Raw genomic sequence first — 21,501 nt, 5'->3', positions numbered from 1 at the left:
TCATGGGAGCAGGCATGGATTCAAAACCCAGAGACACAGGAAACAAGGGGAATACTCAGAAATGCAGCTGACACTAACAAGACTTCGCAAAGACACAGGAGAATACACAGGGTATAAAAAGGGAGAGACAAACAGGGTAGAAAGGGGAGGAGCTAATTAAACACCATGGAAACTAACAAGGGGAACCATGGAGGCAAACAACTGGGCAAAGACCGGGGAAAGAATTGTGGGAAATGGAGGCCAGGATGGAATGGCACTGGAGAAGGGTGGATGTCCAGGGCACTCAAGCTGGTAATCCTGACAATACCACAACCTGTTTTTTTTTTTTGATCAAGCACTGAATAAGGGGGATAGGATTGTGCACAACATTAGGACAACATTCCCAGCGACAGCCCTGGGTTGGACCTTAGGATAGAAGCCATATTGATTATAATGAAAACAAGCCTGTGAGGTATAGACATACAGTCTGTTCAACATTTGTCTTTTCAAAATACTTATTAGTGACAAAAAACTCTTAAAACATGTGTGATGAAAATGACACAATAGGACAATATTGTACATTACAGTATAGCCCATAAAACAGACTATACATTTTTCTCTCACAGCCTTGTTATTGTTACGTATCCGGTCCATGAACTTCCGTCTGCTAGCCAGCAGAGGTCACCCTTTCCATTTTCATTGACTCTCGCACTACACACTGTTGCATATCATCCCGGACTACATATCCCATCATTCATTGCACTGATTGCACACAGCACTGATTGCACACAGCTGTTTCACTGATTGCACACAGCACTGATTGCACACAGCTGTTTCATATCACTCACTCACTATTTAACACTCACTCTGATCCCTTTCCGCTGCCGAGTATTGTTTAGCGCTTATCATTTGATAGCTACACTACAGAGCCCTCGTTAGTTTACCCTGCCTTAGCCTAGTCTGTTTTCGTGGTTTCTGATCCTTGCCTGGTTTCCTGGATATATCCCTTTAGTCTCGGCCTTTTTTGATTCTGTTCACCATTCGTTGACCTTCGCTAGCCCTAGGATTATTCTTGTCTTGTCCACCATATTCCTGTTTGCCATTGTCTGACCCATGCCTGTTTCTGACCACGCCTGTGAATAAAGCTTGCACATGGATCCGCACGTCTCGTCAGCCACGTTACAGTTATTATGTGTGGGAAAATTAAACATTGTGTTTGCCTTAATTTAGGTCTATTTACTTAAGATCTTGATCTATAACCTGTTTTGTAAATTTATTATAAAATTAGTTAAATCCAGGATTTTCCATTAATTCCATCAGATGTCCAACAGATTCCAGTCTGGTGAGAAACAGCACTCCGCAATCTTTCTACTTCTACTAATCTGTTTCTATTACTTCTGCCAGCCAAGATTGCTTGGCAAGTCCATGCTACATTCAGTATAAGGTTCAGTCTACTAGGGAAATCAGAAAAGACAGTGATCCTAAAAGAGCAAAGACGCGTCCTAAAGATGACAGTATGATGGATGCAAATAAACTGCCTGAAGCATTCTGATGTGCCAAAACTTATTTTCTAGAAAAACAGCCTCAATGCCAGAGCCTCCGGTCTGGCCTGTAGTATAACCTAACTCACCGCATCACAAAAATTGTTAACTGCCACTGGAGACTGATAGCAAATCACTATCTACCTCAAATTGTGCACCATTGTACACCAATGTAATAGGATAGTTACCAAAAAAAAAAAAAGCTCACCCTCATGTCATTCCAAAACTGTATAACTTTGTTTCTTCTGCAGAACATAAAAGATATATTGAATATATATTTATATATACATATTATCAAACACATGTTATTAAAAACAACTCTTTTTAATATGTTGCATGCTAATTTGGCTAAAGTTGTAGTATCTTGTGTGAATCTTGTGTTGTCATTTACTCCATTATAACTGGCTGCTTGTTCACAGGTAATCCTGAACCTGCTTTCAAGGAACAAAAGACTCAAATCACAAATCACCTGCATCTTTTCTTTACTGAGCAACTCATCTTTCCCTTCAAAGCATTAGCCATGGATCACAGGAACCAGTGCTCACAGACGTTAAACAGTCTGGGATGAAATGTCAGACCATCAAGAAGAAATGGCTGAGAGGGGGAAAGAAAGCATGTCTTGAAAAAGATTGATGCCAAGGCACAGGAGAGTAGCTCTATCGGTGCATTGGAGCAGATGACACCGACTGCCTAGGGAACAGGTCTCCTCTCCCAGTGGCATTGAACTGCTCGGCAAGACAGTGCACTATCATTAGTGCTGGGTGGAAACAGGATCAATATTTACCCGCTGGTGTGGGTCTCCTTACACAAGTGATTGCCCACAAGGATTACTGGCTTATTAGCCCTGTCTTCCAAATAGAGCATTAATGAGACTGAAGCATTTACTCAAGGGAAGGTTTGTGCATTTTAAAGCAATCCAGAAAATCTATACTTGCATACCTCCATCCAGATAGCTCTGCATTCGTTCACACAGAACGCGTATTTGCATTTCCACTGTGCAGCTTTCCGGTGACTTTTTTTTCTCATTTAATTGCGTGTGTACACGAAACGCGTTTTTGCGTCCCACTTTTGTAATTAAACATGCGCTAGACAGTTTATTTTATTGTTGCGCCGCGTCTCGCTGCTTTTCAGCAATTCGTTGAACCAAACAGAAGGAGTTGGGGCGGGATATGAATCGTGCGCGTGTGTATCATTTGTTGTGTTAGAGTTTTCCATTTTGAAAACTGTAACTTTAACCCTTGTGCGTCAATTTAAAAAAGTTACACATAGGTCCATAGTGGACAAACATGTCCATGTCAAAAAACTGAAGCTTGGGAGTTAAGTTTAGTCTCATTTTAAAGAAGACCCATGGCAGATTATTGTTGAAGTAAAGAAAGTTTAAAAAGTGAAACAAAAAAAAAGTTCTAGATGTTTAGGTTTATGAAAATGATTTATGAACGATGTTTTATATAAAATATATATTTTATGAAACATGTTGAACTCTATAACTGCTAGAAAATCAAAGCCATAAATCTAAACAAGTTGTATTCCAAATTTGAGGTTGATATCTCAAAAAATGAGCTTTCAGTAAGATTTTGTTTGGGCGCAGTACTAAATTTTCCCCATTAGACGCCAGCAAAGCTCTGCTGGTGCACACAGTGGTTGGATTTGTTATTTGCAGTAGAGTTTTTCTCTCTCAAATATTACAAGAACACACACAATTTTTTTTTATGATACACATACAAACCACACTCTGACATCCATACCAACACCCCCACACAATTATAACTGCATTATTTATCCAATTGGCTCTATAATATGCAGAAGCAGAAAACATAAATAAAGCGAGTATTTTCTTTATAGGTCAAACCTGAAAAAATGGCACCATCTGGTAAAAAATAAAATTTTAAAGCCTTGCCAATAGAATGAAAGCCTATCAACAAAAATTGCATAATTTTACAGTTAAATGGCACTGTGATTAAAAATAGCAGTTTTAATGGGTTTCAATGGGGACATTTTTGTCCTTAAGGTTCTGAGAGGAAAACTTTTTTGTACCTAGTGCAAAACAGATTTATTAAAAGAAAAAAGTGAGTGACGTGTGGCCAGGTGACCCATACTCGGAATTAGTGCTCTGCATTTATCCCATCCAAAGTGCACACACACAGCAGTGAACACACACAACACCGTGAACACACACCCGGAGCAGTGAGCAGCCATTATTTTTGCTGCGGCGCCCGGGGAGCAGTTGGGGGTTCGGTGCCTTGCTCAATGGCACCTCAGTCGTGGTATTGAAGGTGGAAGAGAGCGTTGTACATTCACTCCCCCCACCTACAATCCCTGCCGGTACGAGACTCGAACCCGCAACCTTTGGGTTATGAGTCCGACTCTCTAACCATTAGGCCACGACTTCCCCAAATGGAAGTAAAATGGTAAAATTCCAATAAAAATACACACCTGTGCCCATATTTATGTAGTTGGCAATAACACAGGCAAAATGATCAAAAAAACAAAACTGAAAAGGACAAAAATGTCCAAAAGGTAGCACAAGGGTTAAAGGTCCCCTGAAATGCTTAGAAACACGTAGCGTTACTCTATGTGTTGATGTCATTTGAACTGAAACAGGAAGACAGGGCGGGACATATCAAGCAGCCCCGCCCCTTTTTAAAATAGCTAATAGCACTGGTTTATATCACAGCTTGGGCTAGAGCCGTTGAGCTCCATAAAGCCATTTGACAGGGTATGCCAGCCACAATCTCATCCATATTGCTATAAAATATAGCATTCTGTGTAGAATTCAAATAGCTCCGATACATTTTGTGGTCTGCGCCGACTCGCGCATGTGATCCGCTCCGTGCTATTGTGTCTCTGGACCGGAGCAGAGTGTGTGTGCGGTGCGGTGGTTAGACTTAGACTAAACCAGACTTCTTTTTTTCCTCAATGGAAAGCATATTTACAATGTTTGAATCGTTCCCGGTCCCCTATATAGTGCACTACGTGCCATTCACTGTACAGAAAATTCTAATTCTGTGGACACGTGACCGATTTCAGCCGCGGCTTCAGTGTCTATTTTATAGTGTAGGGGGCGGGCGCTTCGGATTCTAGAGAGCATTTGATTGGACAGAAAGTTTGATGAGAAGCTGAAGTACGATGTGACGTCAAAAAAAATCGTTGAGCCGTTTTGGCGGAAGTGAGGAACTGCAAGCTTTGAATGCTTCTAAATGCGAATTTTGTCACTGTTTTGGAGCACACTGCCTTATAGATCACCTTAAGACTAACATATTGATACTAACATCCAAAAACCTTTAATTTTGACCTTAAATTTTGCTGTATGGCTACTTCTGTATAAAGGCTGCACTTTTTACTATTCTTCATCGCTGCGTCTCGCGTTTTAAAACGGAACGCGTTCTGTGTAAATTAGCTTTTAAAAATGTTCACGCAAAGAAAGAAGGCGTAACATTTATTCTCGCTGTAATATTGTTGACGCTGCAGCCATGTCCTGAAGATGCTGTTTGCTTCGCTGTGAAAGCAAAACTACTTTGTTTGGTCTTCCAAAAGAGGACGATATCCGCTTCGTCATGCCTAGAGCTGATCCGTGCTGGTCGCTGAGGGAATACATCAACTTAGTGCTGTGGATCGCCGGCACATTTTATGGAGGACTGTTTACTGATCCTGGGAGAGTAACGTTAGACTAAAATGCCGGCAGTTCTGACTCACGTAAGTACGTTTTCTTTTATCATTTGCCACTGATGATTCAAACGCGAGTTTTGGGCAGTGTGGAGTAACATTAGCACTTGTTGTTTGTCATTTCTCTGATCACATATGCAGACAGGGTTTTATGTTTATGCGGCGCAATGCAATGCAACGCAACACATAAAAAGACAGTATAAGTTATAATCAGTAATTATGTCCCCACTGGGTGCAACAAATGCCTCGTTTGTAATGGGTTTTAATGTTTTTGTCTCGTCACTCCGGCTGGGACACGGCATCAACAGTATGGTAAGGGGTGTAACATTTCCGTCACACGCTTGAGGTATTCAGCCAATCACAACGCACTGGATAGCTGGCCAATCAGAGCACACCTCGCTTTTCAGACCGATGAGCTTTGTAAAAATCGACGCGTTTCAGAAAGGCGGGGCATAGAGGAGAAACAATAATGTACAGTATGTGGAAAATAATGTTTTTTTTACTTTAAACCGCATAAACACATTTCTTTACACCAAATACACAAAATAATTTTCTTTTTAGCAGCATCATATGACCCCTTTAAAACCATAATGTAGCCTATAAAAGAACTGACCTAGTGAACATTCAACAGCAGGTGATCACTTTCTTCGGTTAGGCAAGAAACATCACAAAGTAGAAAAAAAACACTGACTATAGATATCTCAAAATCAGTCGGTAGGTTTATCCCTAATACCAGTTGACACCATGTTTGAATGAATAAGTTTCAATCATGTGTCTATAGCTCCATCAATTGTGTTGGAAACTTCTCTTGAACTTATTTTGTACTTTATACTTTACATTCTGTTTCACGGGCATTGCTTTTAAAAAAGAATTTAAGTAACTTTAAATTTCGCTAGATGAAATGCTTCCAGAAATTGCATGTCCTGATGGATCTTAATTTACACACCTTTATGGATGTTGCTTAATTATTTTTTTTCTAACTTTAAGCCTATCTCAAGTTTAATCAGTGATAACTGTGAGAGAAAAGTCTCATATTTACTAAACTGATCCACATTACACCACAAACCATCACTACATTCACTAAATTATTAACACTTTACATTAGTTGTAAAGTGAAGACTATTCTAGCAACATATCTGCATATCAGGGTTCGAAGTGATAGCATACCATAAGAAAACTGAAAATTGGTAAAGTAGCACTCCACATTGACAATAATAATAATGCCTAGGGATTGTAAATCCCATTTCAAAACCTTAGGCTGATGATACATGGGGCAACTTTTTGTGTTGTGAGCAATGTTGCTTGGGCACTTTCCCATTGAGAATGGGTAACAAATTTCTATCTGGATACTTTAGATCAGTCGTGTTTTGCCCAACATTGTCCAAAGTTGCCCAGCAACAGAGCTCAAAAAGTTGCCCCGTGTAGAAGACATGAAGTTTGTGCATGAAGTCATATACCAGATAATATCTTTATTAAAACCTTTGTAGAACTAATCATTTTCAGTCACATAAAGCACATTCACGATTCATGAAAAACAATTTTACAATGTATAATAGGTCATAAGTCAGTTTTTTAGTTTGGTTTCTCAGCCCCATCCTCCATTTTGTTTGTGCTGTCCTTGTTGATGGGGAAATCCAGGGATGTTCTGAAGCGGACTGAGGACTCATCTTTGGATTCTGGTGACTCAATATGCAGAAGTCCATCTTCTCCAAGTGAGCAGGTCAAGGAGGTTGGATCCAGGTGGTCAGGAAGCTGCACAGCTTGAACAAATCCTTGTGGCTGGGCTTCTGCGTCGTGAGCGGTGCTGGTAGATGATGTAGAAGCGTCTGTCTGGGCCCGCTTGCCGGCCATCACCTCCAGGCGCCTTCCAGATACTGTCACAGTGACATCCTCTGGAGAGAAGCCTCGAGTGTCCAGAGTAAGAGAAACGTCTCGCCGTTTGTTCTGCTCTGTGTTGATCAGGCTGAAGAGCCTGGAGAAGGAACTCTGACCATCAAGACACTGGAAGAACTCATCAGTGAGTTCATTCAGCAAGCTGTCTCTGATATCATTCCTCAGGTTCTGCATTATTTGGGCTTTACGGGTGAAGAAATCCTCTTTGAAGCTGGAAAGAGCCATACTGCATCTGGGCCACAAAAAGTGGGAGTTTGCAAAGAAAGGGTCATCCATGAAGAGGCTCTCGGCAGAAGACATTTCTCTCGTCTGTTTGTCTGGGTGGTGTTGTCTTGAGGGCTTATCTGTGCTCTCAGAAGTGTGATCTGCTTGCTTCAGGTCCCTTCAGTTTATATATTTCTCCAACAGGTGTCTAGAACCTCCCACCACTGGTCTTTTTACATCACTGAGGTCATGAATAAGAATTTGAAACTACAAGTAAACAGGACATCCAAGATGCTCATAAAGCTATTATAAGTTTATAGTTGTAATTTGATTCATGGGTCAGTGTCACTTTTACTGTCCCACAGCCGTCATTGGCCCTGCTGTCCAATTTGGGATTGCCCACTGCCTCCTTTGTCATGCACAGAGAGTGAAGTCACACGCTAACTTTATACCCTATGTGTGTGCAAGTGTTTATTCTGTCCTTACCGTCATAAGAAGCTGCTTAGCGTATGCAGGAACTATGCTGACTGCAGTCATGATGTCAGTTCCTAAAAGTAGGATATATACACATGCACACATTGACACACACACACACATATATATATATATATATATATATATAGTTTTTCATAAAATTTTAAAAATATAGATTATATAAGAGAATAATATAAAGAAGAATATGAAAACCCATTATTTTTTCAAAAAAAAAAAAATGAGCTTATTTGCTGGGTGCTTAGATCAAAACATTTAGTTGTAGGCCTATTAATTAATATTTAAATTGATAAATATTGTAATTAGTTAGACAGTTTTTTTAATGATCATTTTTATTTTGTTCTGAATATCTGTAGTGGTATTTGTATAGGAATGTAGTAAAACTGACATGCATTTTTGGTTCCCATAAAAATAAATCATGTGAAATAAATCATGTAAATGTTGTCTAATACTCCAAATGTCAAATATTATATGACACGGCAAACTTAAATTAAACAAATTAGCTCAAACAAATGAACTTTCAGGAGTATTTAGAACTTTTTTCTTTTGAGTTCCCAAAACTGACCCATTTTAAGTAATATAAATTGTTTCATTGTTTTGAGTTTAATGAACTTGTTTCTTTTAATTTAAAGGAAATTAATGTATTGCTATGCTAATTTAGAAGAGTTTCTTTTGGGTCAAAGCATCGTGTTACCAATTAGCAAGTTAGCATTTACTGAATTAGCTAGTTATAGCTAGGTAATTTTCACTATAAAAAATATTTAGGTTGAGATTACATCAAAATGTTAAGTTAATTTTTACGCTTACGTAAATATTTCAAAGTTAAGAGCAATTAACATGTATAAGTATAAAATAAAAATGCCACTTCTGCTTATAAACTTAGAATTTCTTTAAAAAAATTGATGTAACTGATTACCTTTTTTGTTCTTTTCTTTTTTAAGTTTTGCTAACTTAGGTTTACAGGTTTACAGCATGGCTCTTGTTTGTCTTCTCCATATATGAGTCAAGTGTCCCCCTCACATTCCCCATGAATGAGGAGTTACCCTGTGAGCTAATCCAAAAAGTATTCAGCTGAGCACAGGACAGAAGCTTCTTAAACACCCAGAAGGAAGAGCAAACAGCTGAGCCATGACCGCACATCTAGATTTAACACACAGATATATTTACCAATGACACAGTTCAGGCTTATGACACATTTATTCAAAACTACATGCTAAAAGAAATACCATAAAACCCTGAAATTGAAATGACTAAATTGAAAACAATTAAAGCAAAAACAATTGAATATATCTGTATAAATATATATTATTATATATACATTAAAAAAAAATTCTCAGTGTCCCCATGACTTACTTACTACTGATATAATTAACAGGAAACTGAATGTGACCACAGTGTTCTTTCCTATAATCTTTTTCATAATATATTTGTAGTTACAATTACATTTCATTTTCAAACTTAATATTTCAATGCCATGGGATATTATTTTTTCTTTTTCAGTTCAGTTTCAACTGTGTTGATCATTGATCTGAATATTGCCACGGCACATCATTCATGGTGGTCTTCCAATGTTTATGGTGATTATGGCCTGATTTTGAGGTGCAAAAATGCTATCTTTAAAGTTCACTAGTATCCTTTTTTAAAAGTACAAACATGTGTGCTTATTATTTTGTTATTTTATGTAAACTCAGCGAATATTAAATATCTATTTTGAAAATATAAGACTTTAAATAATAATAATAATAATAAAAACGCCGACATTGAAAAAGCAGTATGTTTGATAAGTAGCAAAATAAACATTAGGTGGCGCTGTTAGCTAACTATAAAAGCATTACCACGCTTCAAGCCTGCTTACTTTTAAGTGCTGTGCAGCTTTTGCCTCTAGAGGGCGTTTGAGGATTGTATTTCTTGCATCCACTCCAAAAATCACTGTAAAATTATATTGAAAAAATGCTCTTGCTGACATATAGATGATATATAACTAACTATACGAGATAAAATGAAAACATATAATGAATCATAAATTCTTCACGTAAAGTTTTGCATGATATACTTTTTGAATACACACGACAACACAGAAGTAAACTATTACATGCACACACATATTAAAATGCATTCTGTAAATATCAGTGCTCAAAACATTCAGACCTATCAGACAAATATCATATGGGCCATCCACCGGCCCTGTAAAAACTTTGCTTTTAGTATGTCCCAGCAGGGAAGGTTTTTCCCTCTGTTCACATCCAGAGCGAAAGAGGAAATCTATTAGTCTGACAGCTCCCCCAAACAGCCTGGCCGCAGCTTCTCCCCTGAGACCTTGCAGAAGGAGGGGGCGTAGTGATGGGGGAGAGAAAAGGAGAGCGCGAGAACGAAGCGGAAGTGGCGGTAAGTGGGGGGAAGAAGGGGGTATGAATTAGACTGCAATTAGCTTTGAATATTAGCTTTTTACCCCCTGAACACGTTCAGATTATAGCTACCGAATTGAAACAATTCAGCAAGTGTTTAATCTTGACAGTCACTGTAATAGTGCTGAGACAGAGCAATGAACTAATGCTGCTCATTGAAAGGCAAGGTCAGAACTGTAGGGAGTTAGCGCTTAACCTTCAAGGCCTAAGAGCAAGGGCTTACCCATACTGAAAGAGCAGAAAGAGACAAGGGAGGGAGATTTTGTTTGGTCATTTGCAGCAATAGATGAAATATGACTGAAGCAGTAACGCTGGCTCTACAAACGCATAAGTCATAATGTCACACTGCACTGTTAGTACTAGCATACAAAGCAGGTTAGCATCAACTCACTGTCAAAAAACACAGTATGATGGGAATGCAGGATGCTTGTGAACACAGGAGCCAGTGGATTTTGAGCAAAACTGAAAAAATATAATTTGCCAATAAGTATTGGTTTAAAATGTGTCTAAATAACATTTGTTTTGTTTTTTATTTCATTTTTTAATGCAATTTAATTGAATATTTAAATTAAATGTTATTTTATTTTAATAAATTTTTTTTATAGGAAAGTCGAGTGTAGAAAGAAAAGTAGGGGTTATAGGGGAACTGGATTTAATAATCTAAAGAAAGTTATTCCACTTTATTCCAAAAACAAACCAAAAAAAATACATCAACAGCTCATACGTGTCGTAGGCATGTAAGGGATACACAAACAACACAAAACACATAATGAGTTATTCAGCAAAATGTTTAAGCTACTTTTTACCACACAATGACAGAGCATAATAAAATTAATTACAATTAAATACAAAATAAAAAACTATTATTTTTATTTTTAAAAATTATTTTCTTTTTCATTTATACAAGGTTAGAGTTAGAAAAAAAAACTGAACTCTGATACATCCCCATTTTGATCAAATGTGTGAGTTTTGCCAACATTGCTGAGATCAGACAACATCCCTATTAGGGAAAACGGCTTAATAAAAGGTAAATTATCTTTTAGTAAAATGCAAAAAATGCAGTAGAAAGAGGGGCTGATTCTTTGAAGAACCTGCTTATTTCAGCAACAGTATCTTTTTTGTACACGGTGTTTTGAAGTTGTAAGCGACACAACATACAATGTTTAAACGAGCCAGGAAGTGAGAGGGGTGAAGGCAGGAGCAGTAGGTTTGAGAGTGAGGACAGGCATGAGCCGGTGGTGAGTGTTCTGAGATGAGACTGCGGTGACTGCCATTCTCACACATTTCACTTCCTCTCGTGGCCAGCCTTGTCACGCAAACCTCACTCTCAGCTCATGAGATGAGACAGTCAGCTCTTTTCTCCAAGACCTTTGCAGTTTTTCATTTAACTTTGAAGTTCAACAGTATGTTGTGTGAACCAGGTATCAGATCAGAAACAGCTGCCTCTAATTTATTCTTTATCTGTACTCAAACTTATTTTCATAGCATGTTTTTATTTCTCTGTCTTTTTGGTTATTCTTTGAATCTGACTTACAATCAGGCATGTTATGCATTTTTGAGAAGTTACTGGGGTGTAACAGGTGAAAAAAAGGAAACCTTTTTTGTAGCACTGTACAATAATTTCAGAAAAATTGAATAAATAAATAAATAAATGACACATTTAAAATGATCCAACAAGATTATTATGTTTTCGGAGAATTCAAGTTAAAATAATAAACTGCAAAACAAAACCTCGACATTTTAAACTATTATTTATTTTATTATTTCTCCATAGGGAGTTTTTGTCATATTTATCTCACAGTTTTGGCCTCAAACTATAGCTAAGTATGTACACATACATATACAGAGTAACATCTGGTCTGGTGGCTGTGGATACAGGCCCATTAGCGGAGTGGTATCCAATAAACCAGCAGTTGCTCAGATCTCAAGATTTCAAGAATTCCTGCCTTGACCTGAGAACAGCTGCTGTCTAGAGCAGATCCTCTTAGAAATATAGAAGGCATTCAACGCACCAGCTTAGACACTCCCCTGGATCCCTAAACAATTGTGTGCATGTAAATGCGTATTACTGAAAGAGTCAAGTCAGCAAGCAAGAAAGAGAGAGACGAATAGAGGAGAAGAGCAAAGTCTAGAAGTCAAACAGAAGAGTGAAAAGCGGTTTTTATGGTCATTAGCAGTGCTGGGGAAACTACTTTAAAAGCTTGCCAAGCTATAAGCGACTTTGTTAAACTACAGTCAAGCTACTGAAAAAGTAGTTAGCTACAAGTACCTGTACTACGCGAACATTAAGGGAACATTCCATTTGATTATTTTGCAAACATTCTGGGAACATTATTTAAAAAAAATTCTAAACACTCTAAAAGATTTCAGAAAAAAAAGTTCCATGAATTTGAACTAAGCTATAAAAAATTTTTTGGTGTGTGAGTTAACATTATGAGACCGCTATTATCAGACTTTAAACAAACAATCTATAAACATTACCGGAAGAACGTTTGTTCATAACTTTGAGATAACTTAAATATTAGCCACAGTTCTGAGAATGTTTCCTGTTTGCTGGGTATATATGTGACCCTGGACCACAAAACCAGTCTTAAGTCGCTGGGGTATATTTGTAGCAATAGCCAAAAATACATTGTATGGGTCAAAATTATTGTTTTTTTTATGCCAAAAATCATTAGGATATTAATTAAAGATCATGTTCCATAAAGATATTTTGTACATTTCCTACCGTAAATATATCAAAAATTAAGCGTTAGCGTTAGTTCTGGCAGGTCACGTGAGTCAAGCTTGCATCAGCTTATTCTCAGCTGATCACATCTACCTATAGGAATACGACACCTATCGCAGCATTCCTATATTAGCTCTATTCAGTATTATTCAGCAGCTTTTCAGCTTGCTCAGGATCAAATTACCCTCCTCCATCCCCAGCTCCTCCTTTCGCCACAGTCAGGACTTGGCTTTCTGATATTCCTTGCTAATCAGACTCCTTTATCTTGAATAAAGTGTTACACTTAAATATCAAGTACATTAATGATATCTGTCTTGTTCTGTTCTGTTAACCCTAGGGGGGTTATTATTGCTGCTCTCCCTGCTCATTCATGACAGGCTGCATGGATGGGCAGGGAGTTTTTTGCCCAGAACAGAACCATACCGCCAAACCAAACTTTATGCTAAGTATCTATCATTTTGACGATAGTGGTCCTGACAGAACTTAATTTTTGATTAGTAATATGCATTGCTAAGAACTTCATTTGGACAACTCTAAAGGCGATTTTCTCAATATTTTGATTTGTTTGCACCCTCAGATTCTAGATTTCCAAATAGTTGTATATCGGCCAAATATCGTCCTATCCTAACAAACCATACATCAATTTATGTATAAATCTCAATTTTGAAAAATTTACCCTTATGACTGGTTTTGTGGTCCAGGGTCACATATGCTTTTTTATAAATAATAATCCAAAAATATAATTTCTAATTTAATTGTTGATTTGCACCCTCAGATTCTAGATTTCCAAATAGTTGTATATCGGCCAAATATCGTCCTATCCTAACAAACCATACATCAATTTATGTATAAATCTCAATTTTGAAAAATTTACCCTTATGACTGGTTTTGTGGTCCAGGGTCACACATGCTTTTTTATAAATAATAATCCAAAAATATAATTTCTAATTTAATTGTTGCGTGAGATCCTTCAATAAGGTAGACAATGCATAAATGCATAATCAATTTGAAAACATTGTGCCTAGTACAGAGATTTAAACTGTTGAATTGTTTTAATCAGTTCATTTACATGAACCATTGAAAAGAACCAATTAGTTACAATGAATCTGACTTTCCAAAGCTACATATTAGTGAGAGGATCATTTTGAAAAAAACGATTCACCTGAATGCATCAATGCTACTTTGCAATGCTACTGTATGTGTGTGAAAGAGGACCATTTAGTTCTGTGCATTTGATTACTCTGTCAGTTCAGACATTAAAATGTAATGCATTATGCCTCTACTGGAAAAGATACATTGTTAAAAAATTTGATCAGCTACTGTCCTTCTGTTTTAGGTAGGCTAGTAACTCCCTGTCACTTGTCATATCTATAATAAAATAGATAAGGCAAAAATGGACACAGTTTGATTCACACAGAGTTCCACAATTATATTATTATGAATAACAATTTACTTTAAAAAAAATTAAATATTAAATAACTTTATATTGAAAAGTGAAGATTATTGTAAAGTGAGTCTGTTTTTATATTTCATATCACATCCTCAAAACCAGTCAGAGTTCAGAGGTGTATTCATGCCAGCAATTTCTCATGACCTTGAATACTGACATGCTTTGAAACTTTGATGCCTGCCACTTCCTGTCTCAGTATCTACATCCTGTATTTTCACATCATGACCCTGAGTTACCACACCTAAGTGGGTGGCACTTTAACTTTTGTAATGCGCTCTCATGCCGACTTTCGTAACATGCTCTCATGCTGTTTTGTTGATATTTATCTTCAAAGTGAGCGTACCAGGCCCTTTTTTTCACTCCTTGCAATGGAAATTTCATCGTTCGATTGAGCGTTAAGAAAAAATATTAACTTTCGGTACAGAAACAACCACTATTAGTGGTGTGTGTACAAACAGAATACAAGGCATAAAATCATTAAATTAAACTCTCAACAAAATCGTATGTGCCATCAACCTTTTCAAACAGTGTGTTGACCTCTTAGCCATTTTTCATAGCTGACAACTTAGTTTGAACAGACTTTCCATTTTCAAGGTCTATATTTGACCACATGCGAGTAGCCAGTGTGTGTACTATATGGCTTGTTAGGATTCAAACAAGTATACAGTTCAATGATACTGGAAAATCAACTGAAGAAGATGCAAAATAATATTTGCACCAGCCATTACATCCCTTCAGGTTTAATAGCGAAATCTAGACATATTTAAAAACATTTCTAATTGAATACAAGCCTAACAATCTACCATCTCTACCCCCATTCCCATATTTACATCCTTTCGTTCTCTCTCTCTTTCTCTGATCCCCCATACTTCCTGTTGTGCTGGCTAGACTCCATTGGCAGATTTACAACTGTGGGGTCAAAGTTTTACAGCAGCCTCATGTAAATCTTGTTCCACCCTCTCCCCATGTGCCCCTCTCTCTTCCTCACAGTCACAGTGCCCAACCCCCAGCGCTTTCATGTGTTTCCATACCTATGTGTGGTACTGAGAGAGGCACACAATGCATTTGGAATTTATTATGCTAGGTAGCATTAACTCTTGCAATGTTTCAGTAACATTCACTAATTCATCTCAGTCACAACTTAATTTTATTATTCAGGAGAGGAGAGCAGGGATAATTCTCAATAAATATGAGAATTAACACTCAATAAATATGTAGTTCAGTCATGAAACTCTAGATGGCGCAGGTGACGGGTTGTTAACGTAACTGATGATATTCAGAGAGTTAAACGACTTGGCACAAGCTGATTGGTTCATGCTGCATATGCAGCCAATGAGCTTACTGCCTTGCATTTATATGGCTGACTAGCATTCACTAGAGATTCCTGCAGCGCGCTTTCAGAGTTGATCTGAAACCCTCCACCTTCCCCAGCTCCACCTGTATAGATCTGCTACGGGTTATTTTATATGCTATTTGTGCAGCAGCAGTATGTCTTAAATACTCATGCCACCGTATCGCCATATGCATTGGCAGTAGCAAGTTCCTGTACTTGCTTGCAGCAGCAGCAATAATCTACAACTACAGCAATAATCACCAGCAGCAGCAATTCAGCAGCAGCAGCAGCAGCAGCGTAGCAGATCTACTCCGCCAAGACCAAATACATTAACATTGTCATGTCCATCACCATGTTAAAATCTTCCGAAAGTTGTCATGATTGAAATGTAACTTTGCGAATAACATAAAACGCAATGCACTCAGAGAGCCCATATCAGGTATGTTAAAGCACAATTCAGTCATTTAACTCCGGGGATTACCAAACGTTTTTGTTAGCTAAACTCCTATGACCTAAAATTTCAAGAATTTAACAACACATTCGCATGTTTATGGTTCTCTGACGTCAGGTAATGGTCACATGACATGAGGTAAACAAATAAAATATAATATTAGTATAATATATTAGAATTTGTATTATTATTATTATTATTATTATGGATTTTTTCCCATTTCCATTTATTTCATAATTATTTCATGAGTTAATTAATTAATGTTTTGTCAACTCACAAACCGCAGTGGTTCACAAACCCCAGTTTTGGAAACCCTGCTCTACCTCCTTACAAAAAATTTAGTTTTTCAGTAATGACACATAGTTTAAAAAAACAGTTTTGAGTAAGTTAAGCAAGTAAAAATTTCTTATCTCAGTAGCTTTTGACTTTATGGTTATAATTGATTAAGAATATTTAATCTCATATGTTTTTGGGCCTGATTTAGTGGAAATATTACCAAACAAAAAAAAACTAATCTGTGTTCCTCACTTTATCAATGTAGGCTCTTACAGCAGTCGAAATGAGGGTCTGGTTCATGTACACATGCAGTACAAACAAATATAATAAGTTTAATATATACTGTATATATATATATATATATATATATATATCTTGAATAAAGTGTTACACTTAAATATCAAGTACATTAATGATATCTGTCTTGTTCTGTTCTGTTAACCCTAGGGGGGTTATTATTGCTGCTCTCCCTGCTCATTCATGACAGGCTGCATGGATGGGCAGGGAGTTTTTTGCCCAGAACAGAACCATACCGCCAAACCAAACTTTATGCTAAGTATCTATCATTTTGACGATAGTGGTCCTGACAGAACTTAATTTTTGATTAGTAATATGCATTGCTAAGAACTTCATTTGGACAACTCTAAAGGCGATTTTCTCAATATTTTGATTTGTTTGCACCCTCAGATTCTAGATTTCCAAATAGTTGTATATCGGCCAAATATCGTCCTATCCTAACAAACCATACATCAATTTATGTATAAATCTCAATTTTGAAAAATTTACCCTTATGACTGGTTTTGTGGTCCAGGGTCACATATGCTTTTTTATAAATAATAATCCAAAAATATAATTTCTAATTTAATTGTTGAGTGAGATCCTTCAATAAGGTAGACAATGCATAAATGCATAATCAATTTGAAAACATTGTGCCTAGTACAGAGATTTAAACTGTTGAATTGTTTTAATCAGTTCATTTACATGAACCATTGAAAAGAACCAATTAGTTACAATGAATCTGACTTTCCAAAGCTACATATTAGTGAGAGGATCATTTTGAAAAAAACGATTCACCTGAATGCATCAATGCTACTTTGCAATGCTACTGTATGTGTGTGAAAGAGGACCATTTAGTTCTGTGCATTTGATTACTCTGTCAGTTCAGACATTAAAATGTAATGCATTATGCCTCTACTGGAAAAGATACATTGTTAAAAAATTTGATCAGCTACTGTCCTTCTGTTTTAGGTAGGCTAGTAACTCCCTGTCACTTGTCATATCTATAATAAAATAGATAAGGCAAAAATGGACACAGTTTGATTCACACAGAGTTCCACAATTATATTATTATGAATAACAATTTACTTTAAAAAAAATTAAATATTAAATAACTTTATATTGAAAAGTGAAGATTATTGTAAAGTGAGTCTGTTTTTATATTTCATATCACATCCTCAAAACCAGTCAGAGTTCAGAGGTGTATTCATGCCAGCAATTTCTCATGACCTTGAATACTGACATGCTTTGAAACTTTGATGCCTGCCACTTCCTGTCTCAGTATCTACATCCTGTATTTTCACATCATGACCCTGAGTTACCACACCTAAGTGGGTGGCACTTTAACTTTTGTAATGCGCTCTCATGCCGACTTTCGTAACATGCTCTCATGCTGTTTTGTTGATATTTATCTTCAAAGTGAGCGTACCAGGCCCTTTTTTTCACTCCTTGCAATGGAAATTTCATCGTTCGATTGAGCGTTAAGAAAAAATATTAACTTTCGGTACAGAAACAACCACTATTAGTGGTGTGTGTACAAACAGAATACAAGGCATAAAATCATTAAATTAAACTCTCAACAAAATCGTATGTGCCATCAACCTTTTCAAACAGTGTGTTGACCTCTTAGCCATTTTTCATAGCTGACAACTTAGTTTGAACAGACTTTCCATTTTCAAGGTCTATATTTGACCACATGCGAGTAGCCAGTGTGTGTACTATATGGCTTGTTAGGATTCAAACAAGTATACAGTTCAATGATACTGGAAAATCAACTGAAGAAGATGCAAAATAATATTTGCACCAGCCATTACATCCCTTCAGGTTTAATAGCGAAATCTAGACATATTTAAAAACATTTCTAATTGAATACAAGCCTAACAATCTACCATCTCTACCCCCATTCCCATATTTACATCCTTTCGTTCTCTCTCTCTTTCTCTGATCCCCCATACTTCCTGTTGTGCTGGCTAGACTCCATTGGCAGATTTACAACTGTGGGGTCAAAGTTTTACAGCAGCCTCATGTAAATCTTGTTCCACCCTCTCCCCATGTGCCCCTCTCTCTTCCTCACAGTCACAGTGCCCAACCCCCAGCGCTTTCATGTGTTTCCATACCTATGTGTGGTACTGAGAGAGGCACACAATGCATTTGGAATTTATTATGCTAGGTAGCATTAACTCTTGCAATGTTTCAGTAACATTCACTAATTCATCTCAGTCACAACTTAATTTTATTATTCAGGAGAGGAGAGCAGGGATAATTCTCAATAAATATGAGAATTAACACTCAATAAATATGTAGTTCAGTCATGAAACTCTAGATGGCGCAGGTGACGGGTTGTTAACGTAACTGATGATATTCAGAGAGTTAAACGACTTGGCACAAGCTGATTGGTTCATGCTGCATATGCAGCCAATGAGCTTACTGCCTTGCATTTATATGGCTGACTAGCATTCACTAGAGATTCCTGCAGCGCGCTTTCAGAGTTGATCTGAAACCCTCCACCTTCCCCAGCTCCACCTGTATAGATCTGCTACGGGTTATTTTATATGCTATTTGTGCAGCAGCAGTATGTCTTAAATACTCATGCCACCGTATCGCCATATGCATTGGCAGTAGCAAGTTCCTGTACTTGCTTGCAGCAGCAGCAATAATCTACAACTACAGCAATAATCACCAGCAGCAGCAATTCAGCAGCAGCAGCAGCAGCAGCGTAGCAGATCTACTCCGCCAAGACCAAATACATTAACATTGTCATGTCCATCACCATGTTAAAATCTTCCGAAAGTTGTCATGATTGAAATGTAACTTTGCGAATAACATAAAACGCAATGCACTCAGAGAGCCCATATCAGGTATGTTAAAGCACAATTCAGTCATTTAACTCCGGGGATTACCAAACGTTTTTGTTAGCTAAACTCCTATGACCTAAAATTTCAAGAATTTAACAACACATTCGCATGTTTATGGTTCTCTGACGTCAGGTAATGGTCACATGACATGAGGTAAACAAATAAAATATAATATTAGTATAATATATTAGAATTTGTATTATTATTATTATTATTATTATGGATTTTTTCCCATTTCCATTTATTTCATAATTATTTCATGAGTTAATTAATTAATGTTTTGTCAACTCACAAACCGCAGTGGTTCACAAACCCCAGTTTTGGAAACCCTGCTCTACCTCCTTACAAAAAATTTAGTTTTTCAGTAATGACACATAGTTTAAAAAAACAGTTTTGAGTAAGTTAAGCAAGTAAAAATTTCTTATCTCAGTAGCTTTTGACTTTATGGTTATAATTGATTAAGAATATTTAATCTCATATGTTTTTGGGCCTGATTTAGTGGAAATATTACCAAACAAAAAAAAAACTAATCTGTGTTCCTCACTTTATCAATGTAGGCTCTTACAGCAGTCGAAATGAGGGTCTGGTTCATGTACACATGCAGTACAAACAAATATAATAAGTTTAATATATACTGTATATATATATATATATATAGAGAGAGAGAGAGAGAGAGAGAGAGAGAGAGAGAGAGAATATAGAATATTATTTCAAATAATTAAAAAACATTTGTTATACAATATAAAATATAATTATTAAATTTATTTTATTTACTTTTACATTTAAAACATATTTAATCTGACTTGATTAATTTATACATTTAAATGACACAGGAAGTAGCTGCTAATGCATCAAAGATGTTGTAGGATATAGACTACATGTCAGCATAAATTAGCAAAAAAAAAAAAAATGATTGTCACACTCAGCTTTATGGTTTGCATCAGCGAAGAAAAAAAAAATCTAGCCATATTTCACTAGCCCACTTTAAAACTCGATTTGCCTTCCCAAGTTACTTGTTACAAAGCAGTCGGTAGGAGACTAAGCCTCGAACCCCCACTTTTTTCATGTCGTGCCCACATGCGCACACGGAGCACAAATCCGAAGCAGATGCAGCGTGATCCCTCACATATGCACGCTGACACACAGACTCTCACCGCATGTAGGATCAATAAGGTCTATTGATTATGCTGGTGCTGACAGGCCTGCGGCAACTCTGCCTGTTCTGATCAATTCAGAGCTGCACTGGGATGGCTTGAGGTTAATTATATTTATCAAGGGGAACGACTCAAGGGTGTGTGTTTTGGTGTGTGTGTTGAAACTCAGGCTTAGACAACACAATATCAGTTTGAATGGGAGGTTGGGGTATATTTGAGTAATTTCGTATGTATCTTTGAGCCCAGAGGGTGTATGTGCGCAGGTGTAGTATTTCATAACTCCTCAATAGTGTGGATGTATTTGAGTATGTTTGCTTAGGACTGTGGGTTATTGTCTGTTTCCTTTGCATTGAGCTTCATCATTGTCTAAAGGTTGTTTCCATTATATTTTCAGCAGTAAAAAAACACTTTGGCATTCAGTTCCTCATGCAGTTGTGCAGTATGTCATGGGACTTTCATATTAGTGGTCATTGCTGTGGTTAAATGGTGCAACACAAGATAAACACACTGGGAGCTTTTCTTTCTTTTTTCTTTCATTTTAATTAAATTTATTTATTTAGTTAGTAAAGAGTAAAGAGATGTATAATCTTACTGAAGATTCTATTTCTATTTCAAATAGTAAATACTATTGTTTTGAACTTTCTGTTCATGAAAGAATCCTGACAAAAAAGCAGCAGCAAAGCAGCACATTAGAATGATTCCTGAAAGATCATTTGACACTGAAGACTGGAGTACTGACTGCTGAAAATTTAGTTTTGCCATCACACAAATAAATTACATTTTAAAATATATTCAAACAGA

The 21,501-nt window shown here is 36.9% G+C and overlaps 2 protein-coding genes across 2 annotated transcripts in view; both read right to left on the bottom strand.

Annotated features, from left to right (window-relative positions):
• The window catches only part of LOC107554138 (peptide YY-A), a 48,937-nt gene that overhangs the window by 20,489 nt on the left and 6,947 nt on the right, over positions 1-21,501 (bottom strand). The window lies entirely within an intron of this gene.
• On the bottom strand, positions 6,555-7,484 carry LOC107554137 (heat shock protein 30-like). The gene has a single exon (XM_016236552.1). The coding sequence runs from the start codon at positions 7,374-7,376 to the stop codon at positions 6,756-6,758; it is 621 nt and encodes a 206-aa protein (XP_016092038.1). The 5' UTR covers positions 7,377-7,484; the 3' UTR covers positions 6,555-6,755.

Source organism: Sinocyclocheilus grahami, unplaced genomic scaffold, assembly GCF_001515645.1.
Source record: "Sinocyclocheilus grahami isolate Dianchi unplaced genomic scaffold, SAMN03320097.WGS_v1.1 scaffold491.1, whole genome shotgun sequence".
In the NCBI taxonomy this organism is placed as follows: Eukaryota; Metazoa; Chordata; class Actinopteri; order Cypriniformes; family Cyprinidae; genus Sinocyclocheilus; species Sinocyclocheilus grahami.
The sequence above is the reverse complement of the archived record's forward strand: the minus strand, read 5'-3'. Positions and strand labels throughout refer to the sequence as shown.

Excerpts from the sequence above, each read along its gene's own strand:
- LOC107554137 (XM_016236552.1), bottom strand. The coding sequence starts at position 7,376 with ATGTCTTCTGCCGAGAGCCTCTTCATGGATGACCCTTTCTTTGCAAAC.